This window comes from Carica papaya, chromosome 1 (assembly GCF_054855325.1).
Source record: "Carica papaya isolate Zhongbai chromosome 1, ASM5485532v1, whole genome shotgun sequence".
Classification (NCBI taxonomy): Eukaryota; Viridiplantae; Streptophyta; class Magnoliopsida; order Brassicales; family Caricaceae; genus Carica; species Carica papaya.
Genome location: NC_142309.1, coordinates 25,992,638 through 26,009,112, shown reverse-complemented (window position 1 = coordinate 26,009,112; position 16,475 = coordinate 25,992,638). Strand labels below are relative to the sequence as shown.

General features: G+C 31.5%; 3 protein-coding genes across 3 annotated transcripts; all 3 read left to right on the top strand.

The window, feature by feature from the left end:
- The first annotated feature begins 9,876 nt into the window (after positions 1-9,876).
- On the top strand, positions 9,877-10,275 carry LOC110815167 (egg cell-secreted protein 1.1). The gene has a single exon (XM_022042831.1). It carries the CDS (start codon positions 9,877-9,879, stop codon positions 10,273-10,275), a length of 399 nt encoding a protein of 132 aa, XP_021898523.1.
- Positions 10,276-11,870: 1,595 nt separating this feature from the next.
- LOC148270479 (egg cell-secreted protein 1.1-like) lies at positions 11,871-12,299 on the top strand. Its single transcript, XM_088221308.1, has one exon. The coding sequence runs from the start codon at positions 11,871-11,873 to the stop codon at positions 12,297-12,299; it is 429 nt and encodes a 142-aa protein (XP_088077434.1).
- Positions 12,300-13,853: 1,554 nt separating this feature from the next.
- Positions 13,854-15,770, top strand: LOC110815224 (putative glycerol-3-phosphate acyltransferase 3). The gene is made up of 2 exons (XM_022042903.2): positions 13,854-14,687; positions 14,836-15,770. The coding sequence occupies exons 1-2, from the start codon at positions 13,956-13,958 to the stop codon at positions 15,703-15,705; spliced, it is 1,602 nt and encodes a 533-aa protein (XP_021898595.1). The 5' UTR covers positions 13,854-13,955; the 3' UTR covers positions 15,706-15,770.
- The last annotated feature ends 705 nt before the right edge of the window (positions 15,771-16,475 follow it).

The following is a 16,475-nucleotide window of genomic DNA, read 5'->3' as shown; positions in this document are numbered from 1 at the left end:
GATATGACATATTAAAATATACACATTAACCAATATGAATTATTTTATATTAACAATATAATATTATATGTAAATATAATCTATTAAATGTTGTTTTAAAATAAAATAACAAACAATGTAATGTTTATTTAACAATTAAAGGAACTGTGAAATTCAGATTAATTATACCTCAAGGCTTTCAACCTCACATCCTTGTATCTTCGTTTATTTTTAATACTAATTCTTTGACAATCTCGAATCACATTTCTAGCTTCCTCATTAACTATAGCTTTCTCACTAAAAATATCATTGTGTAGATTATTTACAACACTAAATTCTATTAGTATTGAAGAATAATTTCTTATAACCAAATAATATATTCACGTTCGAGTTGTTAAACTTTAGTGATATCTTTCTTAAAAAATTTACATAATTGAGGTCTCATATGAAACTTATTTCTTAGTATCTTTCAACTCTAACTCGACTTACTTTTACACTATCCATTAATGCATGACTGTCAAATTATAACTTGATCCCAATCATTTGATGGGGAGTCCACACCATTTGCGAAGTAAATTTTGGTTTTAGCCGCAGCCCCCCAACTTTGTGCCAAATTTCAATTTCATATAATCATCCATACGCCAAAAGGGATATTAATATAAAATTTAAAGTTATTATTGAACCAAAAATATATTTATTTCTTATTAGCCACGAATCTACATTAGATTAATAAATAAAAAGTGTAATACCTGAATTCGAAATTTAGCCCGTGATTAATTTTGATATTTTAAAACTAAATAAATTAATTAATTATTATAAATTAATTTTATTAAATTTTATTAAATTATTGAAAAAATAGATAGGGATGTAATTGAAAGACATTTTGGAGAAAAATGACTGAAAATTTGAATTCATGGGGTACTTATGAAATAAAAATTAAAAACAAGAGATCAAAGTACAAATAGAAAAAGTTCGATCACGTATGATCACCCAGTCAGTAACTCCAACGAATCGGAGCACGCCGCGTGGCAAGGCACGCTGATGTCGGTGCCATGCAGGAGGCCAAGCGGGCAATCCTCAGTATTGATCCCGCGCGTGTGGACGGTCTAGATTCGTTTCCCTCTTAGGCATAATCGGACGGTCGAGATCAATCGCGATAGACGATCCATATTCGTTTTCTCTTTATACGTGATCAGACGGACGAGATCAATTATGATAAACGACCAAGATCAACATGGGATGGGTATAAATACTTCACGTCGCATGAGAATCCAAACCCTAGCCGCCAACCTCCGGCGGAGAAGAAGAACCAGGTGTCGGAGAAGGAGGCCGACCGCCAACTGTCGCCGCACCAGAGTCGCTGTCAGCCGCCAAAAAAGATAAAAAAAATTCCCCCTACTTGCTCAAAATTTGATTCCAAGCACCCATGTGGCTAAATCGGAGCAAGAGGGACAGCGGGCAAGCCAGAAATTACAGACAAAATCCGGCAGAGCTATCACGGCCAAAACCTCAAAATTTCTCTGATGAGTCCCTTCCCAATTTCTGTTTCACATTATTTTTTTATGATTGTGTTCACCGTCCTTTTCTATGCAAGTTAGCCGAAGAAGAAACCCCAGCCGCGAAGGAGGATCGGTGGAGCTGCCGCACCCTGTGACCCCCTATCGATAGGTTCAATATTTTTGTGATTTTTCGGCCAACTGAGACTCTCTAACGTATTTTTTTGCAGAGATATGTGTAAAGCCGGCCAAAACTGGCCTAGATGAGGCAAACCACCGCCATGCCGAAACCCCAAATTTGGCTGGAAAGAGTTTTAGACATCGATGTTAGATTTTATGGCTATTTTTAGGTATGTGACGATTATTTTGAATTTTGCATAAAAAATTTAAGGAACCTGAAACCCGTTAGGAGGTGTGGTAGACAACGCGACGTTTCAAAACACCAATTCGAGTAAAGATCTCTCACTTTATTATCCGTTATGGTAAATTGGGATTTAATGATGCATAATTTTGTATTTTTGTGAAAATTTAGAAATTTCTAAAAAATAACAATAGATCACTAGTAGTGCTGGAATTGATTAGTTCACAATTATCTTGATTTTCTTTTTATTTTTTTGTACTATCCTACTTGCTTGATTTTCATATAGTATATGTTCTTAATTTATAATTTTAATAGTTTTATCGACTTATCTACTTATTTTGGTTATATACCGTCGGTATGAATGTAGTTTAATTTATCTTTAAATATAATATGAGTTATTGGTATACATTTGTTGGTTGTTTGTTGATATAAATTAGTATGTGAAAGACTTACTGGGTATCTATAGAAAGGGCAGATAAGTCCGGTACATAGAAAACCCTACCGTGAACGTTACCTCAGTCGGACGGGACTAGAAAGTCATTTGCTAGAAAGATTTGGGAGATACAGTTCACCCTCATACTGAACGGGGTATCAAGATGATGAAATGTTTGACATCCATTACCGGACGGAGTATGGGAACAGCCAGTTAATCGTAAAATATGATATTAGGTTCATGAGTAAGGGGGACATCTCTATGGACCCCTTGAGGTACCAGTAAGTAGGTAAGAAATGAAAGTTATTGCCTCTTATTCTCGTATACGTGAAAGTAAAAAGTAATATGAATATGAGTTTTCATATGTTATTTTTGAAAAACTTGTTACAGTAAGTATCAAACAAATGTATTTAAGTTTAAAGAAATTTAAATAAAGCAAAGGCTCTATTAGTTATTTTTTTTATTTTTATTAATCTTCAGTTTTCTGTATATGTGATTAATGGGTATTTACAGTTGGTATCAGATCCACGTTTCTCAGAACCATTCTTTACACAAAGACTTTAAAACACCAAATACAAACTATCGTCCAACCATTCCTTATGAAATGCAGGTATAATAAAATGACTTCCACTAAATCGAGCAGTTTGGGATTGCTCACTTTGAGAGGATATTGAACGACTCTTTGAGATGCTGAAGAGACTCATCTCTGCCCAACATGCTCGGAAGAGACTCTTTTATCTCTCTCATTATTTGTAATCAATTTGTAAGCCAACATACAAATATATATTCCAACTTTTAACATTGTCTAGTATGATAAATCATATGCTCCTCGTTACCAAGTATTATGCAAAAATTATATAACATATGATATGATTTTCAGTTGACTGAAACTTGAGTAGTTTTCACTTACTTGCATTGGTCAGTATAACAAACATTCAATCTGTTTTCTTTAATGACATGTAGACTCATGCCAAGTAATCTTCCAAGTCTTGAACCAATTAATCATTATAAAATGAGATCATACGTTCCTTTCAAAACTTTTAGCATATGCATTTGTAAGTTGTACTTTGAGTTCTCTAAATATTTTTTCGTATTAATAATATCGACTACAAGAGCTTACTCAATAAAGTGATAGCTCACGTTAATGTTTTATATGATATTAAGCTTCAACTCATATTAGATATAAGTGTTTTATCCACCTTAGGTATCTTTTCGACACCAATACCCCTATATTCCTACTTTTACACATTATCGACCGTGTCAAAAGGCAAAACCTTTTATTGTCATGATAATTTTTCATAAAAAAGTTAATAGTCATCCTTTAATTGTGTTCCATATCTTTTGTAGGAATTTAAATAGTTTATATTTTGACACGTGTATTGGATTTAAAATTTATTCGAGCAAAGGTTTTATTTGCAATTACCAATTGATTTAATCTATTTGAGTAAGAATAAGATATTTAATCAATTTATTTGATAAATATATATATATATATTAAAATCAATTTTTTTATTAAAATATTTGGGCTGGTTATAGTAATTTTATGATATACAGTCATTATTAATTTGTACTAATGTTTATAGAAAATTATAATTAGCCTGTCTTCCGTACTAGTTGGCAAAAACAAGTTTTACCAAGTACCTTGTAAAAATGTGAAATGGAGCGGGGGAGGATCACAGAATATTCCGTGTAGATTCCGTTATCTAGTGTCGGTGTCGGCAGCTCAGTTTTTGTTTGTGTCTGGAGAGAGAGACATTTAATTTTCGCTGATTAAATCTTTGACAAAAAAGACAATCTTTTCACATCAAGTATATTTCTCTAACTACTTCAAGTCATAATCTCACTTTTTTCACTAATAATTTTATGCCATTTAGTTTTATTTTTTAATTAATAAAAAAAAGGATAATTAAATATTTCACGTGTCGGGTTTTAACCCAACCAAACACCACGTTCATAACGTGGTAAAAAAAATTAATTAATTGTAAACATTCGGACATGCTAGAATGTGAAGGTCGGTCAAAAATAATAATCATCATAATTAAACTTCAACAATTACGTACCACGTTACTATGTTAGTCAATAGTCACGTCGGTAATTAATTAGTTAGATCATCCTGTTAATTTAATTATATATTTTTTTAATGAAATACAATAAATAAAATATAAAAAATCCGTAGATCCGTATCAGACTCTCATCTTTGACAATAAAAAATGTATTCATATATATATATATATATATAATTTTGAATAATATTTCAAGTAGCTTATTAAACAATATAAAATAATTACATTAATGGCGTGCATAATTTGGAGGATTACGTTGATATTCCAACAGATGATTTGCCGAAATATTAAATAATATTATTTACTAGTTAGCACGTCCTGGCAACATTATTAGCTATTTATGATTATTATTATTAATTTTGCAGCACCACATGCGTATATCTATGAATTGATAACACCATCTTAACAATCAAATATGTTTTATTATTAATTAATTTAATTATTATATTAGAAATTGTTATTATCTCAAATAATTTATTTAATTTTTTATACATGCTAGTTTGTTCCATGAAAGCGATTGAGCAACCGATGTACATCATAAAATTAATCAATTGATTATATAGTCCAACTTATTAAATAATAAACTCCCGTTGTATTAATGTTTTTTAAGTGATAGATAGCTGCTGTTCTTTTTAATAAATATTAGTAGTTTAAAATCTTCAATTAAAACACTCTAATTTTAATTACTAAATTACTCTGTTATATTATTATACTCACTAATAAATAGTAAATTGAGATAATTTTAAAATTGAATTACTCGTTGTTTTATAATAAATTGATATTACTGCAATTAATAATACAGTAGGTGTCTTATTCAAATATTTATCCCCCTCTCAAAAATGTTCAACTTTGTTTGGCCCACTATGATTTTGAAGGCGTCGGTGACGTATATTTTTCAAGATTTCAAATGCATTTGTAACTTGAAAAGGCAAAGTAGAAACTTTCATAAACATATCTTCTTTGTATGTGTATCTTATAATATATGCGTGTGTGTATATGCTTTTGGTATAAAACACTTTAAATGCAGAACTACTAATTTTTTGGTCAGGCCAATTTGTTGGTTGGTGGTGGTGTCGGTGTCTTGAGGATATGAGCATCTTATTGAATTGCAAGACAAGGGAAAATAATGATGAAAATTTCAACAAATATACGGAAAAGCAAAAGGAATCAAGCGTTACTACGGCGAAGAAGAATTGCAGAGAAGTATTAGAGATTTGTTATATGCAACTCTATACACACACACACACACACACATCCTTACTTGTCTAATTTGTCCCGCACATACTTTGTGCAGAGAGGCTCGAGAGACCCCTTTTGGGTAGGGTGGTTTCTACTCTAAGGGAACATCTATACATGCATGCATACACATATATCAATTGCACATCCATTACACTTTTAATAAATAAAAAGATTGTTGGGAGTTCTTAAAAGTGCCTTTGAGCTATCACAAAAGAGGAAAATATATAAGTGTAATTTTGTATTTCCCAATTTTCATGAATCAATCATTCAATCATGTATATTCCTTCCCACTAACTTAAAGAAATTCAACATTTTCTACAAAAATAATTATTCTTTAATTAAACAATTTAGTAATGTTCGATACACACCTCTACTTTTTATATTAAATAAAAAAAATTATATATTATTATTGTTTCAAGTGATTCGGATATAAGATTAAGTTTTAATTTAAAATTATACAATAATAAATTAAATTTTGTTACATATAAAAATTCTCTAGAAAATTTCAATTAATTGATGATGATCACTTATTAAAAAAAGACAAGAACTAACCTCCAATTGCTATTTTATTATGGTGATCAAATAATTAAGTCAACGTTTTAATCTTCCACAAATGGTAAAATCAAATAATTAATTTTGTGAGTTTGGAAATGTTTTGTTGGTATGTGTATGAATTTTTATTTATTTGCTTTTTAAATCCTTTAATTAATTCTTAATCTTATATTTTTACCAAACATTATTTATTGAAATTTTTTTTAAAAAAATATATATTTAAGAAACACATTGTTAAAATATTATTGACAAATTAATTAATTTTCTTTTGCATTGGATGCCCAATAGTCTCCTCTGTCGGCTACTATGATTAATCCAATCAGAACCAAATCACAGTATGATTCCAAACTAACACGTGGCAATCAATCGTTCGTTAAACTAATTTCCACGTAAGCATCATAAAAGACGTGGCCTTTACATATATGTGAGTTTGTCGCCAAGCGCGCATGGTGGCTGGCTCTACACAAAAATCTAAAGACAAGCCTCCGTGATCGTCACGTTTGAAAGTGACGCTAATGATTGCGATTACCAATTTTAACAAAGAGATTAAGGAGAACTATTACCGGATTTAGAATTAATTAAACACGACTCAATGATAGTTAATTCCGCGAAGTTAATTGTGCCACGTTTGAGATAAAATAAAAAGTGGGCCCTAGAATTATTGGAGCTTTTGTACGTAGGGGCCCATTAATCGTCGGTGATGTTTATGTGGAGCCACGTGTTCTGTGATGAGGTACAAGGATTAATTTCAACCTTCCCTCGTCAGTCAATAATAATTTATTTTTTATAATTTAATTTTTGTAATTTTTTAATAATTTTAAATTTTATTGGTAATTATAATAAAATTATTAATATTTAAGCTATTATTTTATAATTGCAACTGCAGCATTTCTTTTTAGTTTTATTAAACATTTTATGTAAAAAAAAAAAATTACCGGTTAAATTATGGTGACTATTTTCACGTTGCAACACTGGAAATGTTTATTAGAGAAATATTAAAAGTAAAAAATTATTAAAAATAAATATTTTAAATAATATATATACATAAATAATAAATAAATAAATAAATAAAATTTGTTTTTATAGAATCGAGGACTGGACTTGTCTATTTCTTCTCTGGGTTTAATGTTTGAAATCTTGGGAGTAGATGGCGAAGCCCGCCAGATTTGTCTTTAACGGCGGGAAAATATTTATAGATATTTAAATTTCTAAATGCCAATAAATAAAACCTCAAAATTAAATAAATTAACATTATGTGAGAATCAAATAAGTAAAGTTATTAAATAAAATTAAACTCTTAACTTATTCTTTATCGTATTTTAAGCAACTTTTATAAAAAAAAAGTATATAAATATATTCATAATCATAAATCAGATAAACTAAAATATTATTATTATTAAAAAAAATAATTTAATTTTTGTGTTGTTAATTTTTATATAAATTATATTTAATTTAAATTTTTAATTAAATTAATTTTTGTATGTCTAAAAAAATTTTAGTTTTTTTCATCATCTTAATTTATTACTGATACAATTAAGATTAGTGTTACGTATTAAATTTAATAATATATTATATATTTTAATTAAATTATATAGGAGTAAATATTATGTCAGATATTACGTAATATTAATTTTTATAATAACTAATAAAAAAATATCATATGTTATTAGATTTAATAATAATAAATTAAAATGACAGATTAAATAAAAAATTCTTTATAAATATGATGATCAATTTAATAAAAAATTGAGGTGGAGATTAAAAAAATTAGTAATAAGTTTTGTTATTTTTATCAATTATTATTATAATAAAAATGAAATCCTTTAGGTTGTAATTCAAAGAATTCACAGGAATTGTATTTTCTATAGACAACGGTACATTTTAAAGTTAATTTTAGTACAAAAATAATTTAGTGGTTAAACCTATACTTTTTCTGTTGAGTGCGTCGGCTACCATGTTATCTTTACCCGGGTGATACATGATGTTGCAATTGTAGTCCTTAAGGAGTTTTATTCATATTCTCTGACGCATGTTAAAATTCTTTTGAGTGAATATATATTTCAAGCTCTTATGGTCAATATAGATTTGAAATGTCTCCCCATATAAATAATGGTGCAAATTCTTCAAGGCGTGGATAATCGCGACAAGTTCCAAGTCATGGGCGACGTAATTTTTCTCATGACTCTTCAACTGCCTAAACCCATAAGCTATGACTTTTCTATGCTACATCAGGACCCAACCCAACCCCAAGTAGGAGACATCACTATAATCTATAGATCTACTTATCCCGCTCGATAAAGCCAACACAGGTGCGGTGATCAACTGCTTCTTTAATTATGAAAAACTCCTTTCACAGTCCTCATTCCACTCGAACTTGACGTTCTTCTTCGTGAGCTTAGTCAAAGGAGCAGCTAGACTAGAAAATCATTCCACAAACCTGCGGTAATAACTTGTCATTCCTAGAAAATTATGAATCTCCTTGACCTGGGTTAATTTTTTCCAGCAGAGCATTGCCTCAACCTTTTCGGAGTTCACTGATATACTCCATCACTTAATATGATGTGGCCTATGAAAGTAGTCTACTCGAGTCAGAATCCACACTTACTCAGTTTTGTATACAACTTCTTTTTTTCTGAAAACATGCAAAACCTGAGTCAGATGGTGAGCGTGTTCATCTATGCTTTTTGAATAGATTAGGATATCATCGATAAATATAATGACGAACTGATTCAGGAATTGTCCGGAAACCCTGTTCATCAAATCCATGAAGATGGCTGGTGCGTTAGTTAGTTCAAATGGCTCCAGCACTATAGCAGGAGGTGATTGGCTCCCTTCCCAGCGACTGGTTCTTCTCCGGTGGGGGTATGGCGGCTAATGTTAGGGTTTGGTGTGAAATATGGTATTTATATGTCTCCTTTTAGTCTGGGTCGTCCATCGCGTTTGATCTAAACCGTTCGATCGCGTTTAAATACGAAGTGAATTTGGACTGTTCATCGCGATTTGATCTGGGTTATCGGATCGCATTTAAATAGAAAGTGAATTTGGACCGCACGATCGTGTTTAAAAGGGAAACGGATCCGGATCGTGCACACGCGCGGAAACAAATCCGGACGTGGTCAAGCGAATTGCCAGCGTGGCCTTCCGCGTGGTACCACGCCAGCATGCCTTACCACTCGTTTATAATCCATTTTGCTCTCCATTAAAATAAAATATATAGAATATACTAGTTTATTTATTCTATATATTGTTACATTTGATATTTTTATCAAATTAATTATATAACATAGTTTTAATTAAATTAAAAATATACCGTTTACTCGTGAATTGATAATTTTTATATTCTATTATGATAAAAGTAGCAACTGGTATAATACTAGGTTTTGTCACAATAATTCGCCACTAACAAATTTCATTGCTATTGATCAGAAGTGTGCAGTATCAGTCAGAAAGTGTAATCCCAGGTCAACGGACATATATATATATATATATATATATATATATATGTATTAACAAAATATCACATAAAATTAATCTGTTGTATTTCTACATTTTATGCATTTTAAATTTAATTAATTAATTAAAATTTACTATTTTATTAGTAACTAATACATTAAAATTTTAATTTTTTTTTTGTTTTGAGTCTCTTCACATTTCATAACCTTCATAACATAATAAATAGACCGATTTATTTTTCTATATAAACTCCATGGATAAATACCAACTTCTAACTCATCTTCTGTATAGAGTAAAAAAATGGCAGCACCCACCCTCAACTATTATAAGTTCCTCTTCCTCACTGTTAATCTCATAGCTGCGTTGATCATGGCACCGGCGGCAGCCACGAGGAACGCACGGCTGTTAGGCTCCGTCTCATCGACCCTCGAGAAAAGACTTAAAGCAGCGGATGAAGGATCATCAGATTGCTGGGAGTCTTTGAGTCAGCTGGAAGCATGCACTGGCGAGCTCATTTGGTTTTTCCTTAACGGCGAGTTAAACCTTGGCAGCCATTGTTGTGAAGCTATAGCGAATATCGGCCACCATTGCTGGCCAACCGTACTTGAAATTCTAGGGCTGACCACTGAAGAAGGTAACATACTGCTCGGCTATTGCGACGGAGAAGACGACGGCGCTAATGACCGTTCACACGCCTAATCATATATATGTAGGGTTTATATAATAAGGTTTTTAGTTCCACTTATTAAGTAGTCTTCGATCTTACGAGAAGAATTTCAATATTATTTTCTCAATGAAAGTATTGCGAAAAGCATATAATCAAACTGGGATTAATGAATACAGTGAAGGTCTTTATGTACATATACATATACATATATATATATATACATGTAGGTTGAAAATCTGAAAGCTTACATACATATGGTGATGATAATTGAATTTTATTATTGATTGAGAAAAGGAAAATTACACCGCAATGGAAAATGGCGTTTTGAGAAAACAATAGATATTCTTAAAATAATATATGTATATATATATATATATATAAGTACTCCGTGTATTTAATTATGTTTTATAACATATATCACATCAATAATAAATTACTAATATTTTTTTTTTAACCAAAATGAGTTATAAGATGTATTTTAGTTATACATATTGAACAAATTCATTAAGAGAAAATCAGTAATAATTTGTTAGTCTAATCTTTGCACTCTTCACAGTCTCAGAGTATATATACAGAATGCAAATATATATATATATATATAGATATATGGTTGTATGTGTATATATTACGTGCTTGTAAATAAATTCGTGTGAAATATTTAATCCCCTGACAAGCTATTACAAATTTTTTTTTTAAAAAAAATTATAAATTTCATAAATTTATAAATAAGTAATTTATAAATACTAATTATAATATAATAAAAAATAATATTTAAATGAAATATAAAAACATAATATAATTCGAATTCATAATTTTTTTATAAAGAAATGTTTATGATATTTAGTTGAACAAATGGTTGTTTTTAAATTATTAAATTATTTAATTTTCTTATTATATATTTCATTCATGAATCAAAATAAAATTATTAAAACTCAAAGGCCTCTTCCAATGGTGTGCTTTCATTTACAACTCCACTACATCAATAATAATTATAAAAAGATAAAAAAGTATTAAGATATATAAAATTGTTAATCATGTTGATTAACAGTACACGGATGTTCAAATTAAACCAACTCATTAAATCAATTAAAAATATTAACATGTGAATGTAATGATATTTATTAAAATAAACCATTAGTTTCTCACTGTGATAATATGAATAAATATTATTTAATTATTCTTTAATTTGATTAGCAACTAATATAATAAAAAACATGCAGTTAACAGGTTAACATATTCTATAAAAATTTTAATAATAAAAGTCTTTTGAATTTGACGATACAAAATAAAAAATATATATGAAAAAACGAAAATAAAAATAAAAATGAATTTAAAAGAAATATAATATAATATAATATAATACATAAATTAAAATAAAAAAAATAATTGATGAAATGGGAAAAGTCAGAATCTAATTAAGATTATCATTATAAACCGTTAGCATTACTACTTAATTATTATAACATTAATCATTTTAAACTAAATGATCGGTCTCATCTCATTATTAATTTAGTCTGTTGATTTTCCAGTATGTCTGTAACGTTCGTGACCTCTAATGATAGTATATAAAGCAAGAAGGAAGGTAGGATTAATATATATATATGTTCACTTCTTCTCGTCTTCCAAAATGGCAGCTTATACGTTCAGCTACAGGATGCTTGTGGTCTGTTTGGTGGTAGCTTGGGCCATGGTTGGGGAGTCGACGGCGCGGGAACTATCGGAAAGTGGTTCATGGAGGTCGAGCCTGGTGGCTCGGCTGAAACTGGAGGAGGAGTCATCTGGGTGTTGGGAGTCGTTGATGCAGATTCAGTCATGCACGGGTGAGATTATCAGTTTCTTTCTTAACGGAGAGACATATTTAGGGCCCGCCTGTTGCCGAGCCATACATCATATTACCCAACAATGCTGGCCAACCATGACGGTGGCGCTAGGGTTTACCTCCGAAGAAAGCAATGTGCTCCAAGGCTATTGTGATGGTTATGATCATCCTCACTCGCCACCATTCCCACTGAAGGACCTATCTCCATCCTCCAACCTCCCTTCCATTTTACATTAATTAATCATATATATATATATATATATATATAATATGTATGATCATACATGCAGGTATGGATGAAGGAGGTTGTCCAAAAATTTGAATAAGAATATATATATATATATATATATTTTGGATAATTAGCATGGTGGTGCTTATATATTAACTTTTGGTTAAAGAATATTATACTTTGTCATTTTTGTACTGTGGTTACAATTTTCTATTTTCACTGGAAGGCTCTTGTTTCCGTGTCGAAGAAGAAGATCGGGAACAGAGCCTACGGCCTCCCAAAACGATGACGTTTGGCACTAGTTAACGGGCTACTTGTGAGCATTGAGGCCCGCGTAAGGTGGGGTTAAGGTCGTGGGTTATCTTATGTTTGGGCTTATATTCTGTTTTTGGATTGAGTACCAATGGGCTTAATTAAGGTTCCAAGAGATTAGACTAATTGAAAATTAATGGGTGTTTTGGAACCAAGATTTAGAATGATACCACAACGTAAATTAATTTGGTTTCAGAAATTAAGTTAAAGTTAAACCATTATTAATTAAACTGATGAATCATACTTATACTTCCTCAGTGTCTGGATTACATGGTCCATAGTTTCTTGATTTATATATTAATTGTTTTTAGGCGTAGACTTACACAAACTAATTATACTGTGATAAACTCAATCGATTGACATTTTTGAACGTACCTAACTCAACAACAAAAGAGGTCACAGGGGCCAATAGCCTATGTTGCCTTCAATTTCTACGGTCACACGTATAATTAATTAGAAGCTGACTTGACTGCTACAGTAGACCTGCACAATTATTTCGATACATATATATATAGATGCCACAATTTTTTTTTTTTTTTTACATGGCATCCTCAAGACTTTTTAACTAAATATCTAATCCAGTTTGGTATTTTAACTAAATAAAATATTTTTCAAACTTAATTCAAGATATAAGTATTAACATAATAATTGTTAAACATATAAATCATAATTAAATTTAATTTACTAATTATTATAAAGTATAATATGTGAGATAGTTAAAAAAATTCAAAAAATATATATTAATTATTAATATTTATAATTTATATTTAACTTAAGAATTTTCTAATAAAATGAAGAGTTTACACATGTTGAAATTTGTATATTATTATTGAGTCTATACATTTTAGTTATTTGATAAGTATGAAACTGGCAACTTATAGATATAAAGTTGGTCTGCAAACAACGTTAGAACCGTCTCGTCAATAACTCATGGTCATATGCTTTGTATATGTGTTGCACTGATAGCATAAAGATGCTTATATTCCGGCGTGTGTCCGAGCTTTTTATATTACACAAGTATAACAACTGCAAACAGAATTGCAGATAAATAACATTACATCAATATGGATATAATGCAGTACAGGTAGTGCTGTATATAGTCTGAGGAATATGGCTAGCTAACCACAATTTGCCAATGTCGACCTCACTTCATACTGGGGTGCATGTGCAGTTTGCTTTACTTTTTGCCAGTACAGAGAAAGCATCATCATATTTATACACGGGGGACCAAGGAGACATTAGTACCAATTCTTGCCTTTTCAGCATTTGCATTTAATACTCTACTACTGTAGTGTATATATATAGCACCATCAAAGATTTCCTTGTTTCTATAAATTAAGCAAACACTAGAAATGGCTGGAAAGCTGCTTTTCACACTCAATCTTGCTCTTTCTTTCTTGTCCATAATCATTCTAGCAAGTCCGCCTTCTACCCAATTCAAGAAAAACAATAATTATAAAAATCTCCCTCGCACCCAGTTAAGATTCAAGAAATTATTAGAAAAAACCCTTGTCCGTAAGTCAGAAGAATTTTCCAATCACTCGGTGATTTTCCACTTAGAGGGGGCACTGTTAAAATCATCTTCTCACTTTCCTTACTTCATGCTGGTGGCCTTTGAAGCAGGAGGGCTGTTAAGGGCTCTTGTTTTGCTACTTTTATACCCTTTTATCCGTTTGGTTGGCGTGAAACTGGGGCTGAAAATTATGGTATTCGTGTCTTTTCTAGGGATTAAAAAGGAGAAGTTCAGAATGGGAAGCTCTGTTCTGCACAAGTTCTTCTTAGAAGACGTTGGGTGTGAAGCGTTTGATGTGGTGCTGAGGTGTAAAAGAAAGGTGGCGGTAACTGAGTTTCCGAGAATCATGGCGGAAGGGTTCTTGAAAGATTATATTGGAGTTGACTGTGTTATTGGAAGAGAGTTAAAAGTGGTGAATGGGTATTTTATGGGCGTAATGGAAGCCAAAACGACAGGAGGGGATGTCGTCGATGAAATTCTTGGTGAAGAGAAAATGACATACAGTAATGTCATTTGCGTAGGTGGATTCAATCATATGTCCCTTGATCAGCAATTCTTCTCGCATTCCACTGTAATTAACACATAAAATTCCATATTGCTCACTCTCTCAAAATAATAATAATAATAACAATAACAATTCCATGCTTGATATATTTAAGTACGTAAAGTACATTTAAATCTGCTGCTTAGCTAATTGTCATGCATTTCTATGGCTGCAGGAGATTTACTCGGTGACTGAATCAGAGAAAAGAAAGTGGCAAAATCTTCCAAGAACGAAATACCCAAACCCTTTAATTTTCCATGATGGAAGATTAGCATTCATGCCAACCCCAATTTCAACACTAACCATGTTCATGTGGCTTCCATTAGGGTTTCTGCTCTTTATTATCAGAGTATCAGTTACTGTTTTATTGCCTTACAAGGTGCTCATACCTATTCTCTCCTTATCCGGGATAAGAGCCAGAGTTTCAAAATCCAACCCAATAAAGATAACCGACCAAGACACCAAACCAAGAAGCACTTTATACGTCTGCAACCACAGAACTCTACTGGACCCAATTTACCTTTCAGTGATTCTGATGAAACCTCTCACTGCAGTCACGTACAGCCTGAGCAGATTCAACGAGATGATTTCCCCGATCAAGACCGTGCGGTTAACGAGAGACCGAGAGATAGACAAGACAACAATGGAGAAGATGTTGTGCCAGGGCGACCTTGTGGTTTGTCCAGAAGGAACTACATGCAGAGAGCCGTACCTGCTAAGGTTCAGTCCGCTGTTTGCGGAGGTGACAGACGAGATAGTTCCGGTTGGTCTGGACATGAAAGTAAGCATGTTTTATGGATCTACTGCAAGCGGGTTCAAGTGTTTGGATTCTGCGTTTCAGTTGATGAATCCAAATCCAGTCTACAATATCAAGATTCTGGAGAAGTTGGGGAGCTCCAACACGTCTGGATCTGGTGGGAAATCGAGATTTGAGGTTGCTAATTATGTGCAGGCAGAGATTGGAGGTGCTTTGGGATTTGAGTGTACTAATCTTACCAGGAAGGATAAGTATATGATTTTGGCAGGCAATGAAGGCATCATATAAACAATTAAGCTTCACTTAGTTTGTCTCTGTCCTATAATTAAATTCATTAATGATATGTGTCTATATATATTTGAGTTTTTAAAAGTAATTGATGTTTTAAATTTGTAATAATTATATTTAATTAATTGAGAAAGAACAAGTGTTGAGACGAAGATATCATCATCATGTGAGGGGAAAAGGTAGTACGTATAATTGAGAGGGAAGATTATCACAGCTCATCCCCAGCTAAATCTCCGACAAGATTAAACACTTCCAACCATCTCAACTACCTTCTGCAAACAAAACTAATGACTACATATTTAATCCCCCGAAATCAAAATTAAATGTTTAATCCAGTCTCCAAATAACACCACCAGCACGAACCATCTGTTTTCAGCTTCTTCATGGATTTGAGACCCATCTCTCTCTCTCTCTCTCTCTCTCTTATATATTTCTATACGTCTAAGTACAAATTAATGTGATAGCATAAGTTACCAGTTTATATTAATTAATATATATATATATATCTCAAATTTTCTATTCCTATATGTTACTACGCATCAATTTGTACAAAAATAATTTCTCTACATAACAAATACTGTGTTTTACATCAAGGTTGTAGGCTTTGGTGGGCTAATCATATCGGCCCTAATCTAATTGGGCATCTATCATAATTCAGCTAATAACTTCCTTGTATCGTGTGCATGGTGGATTTCTGGGTTTTTTGTCAGGTTTTGAGGTTCATTTTTTTTTTTAAAATTAATATTTAGAGTATGATGTAGAGAACAATT

What these genes read in the sequence shown, in the direction of transcription:
- LOC110815167 (XM_022042831.1), top strand. Translation starts at nt 9,877, where the DNA reads ATGGCAGCACCCACCCTCAACTATTATAAGTTCCTCTTCCTCACTGTT.
- LOC148270479 (XM_088221308.1), top strand. Translation starts at nt 11,871, where the DNA reads ATGGCAGCTTATACGTTCAGCTACAGGATGCTTGTGGTCTGTTTGGTG.
- LOC110815224 (XM_022042903.2), top strand. Translation starts at nt 13,956, where the DNA reads ATGGCTGGAAAGCTGCTTTTCACACTCAATCTTGCTCTTTCTTTCTTG. An exon ending in AATTCTTCTCGCATTCCACT is followed by an intron (nt 14,688 to 14,835) that starts GTAATTAACACA and finishes CTATGGCTGCAG; the next exon opens with GAGATTTACTCGGTGACTGA.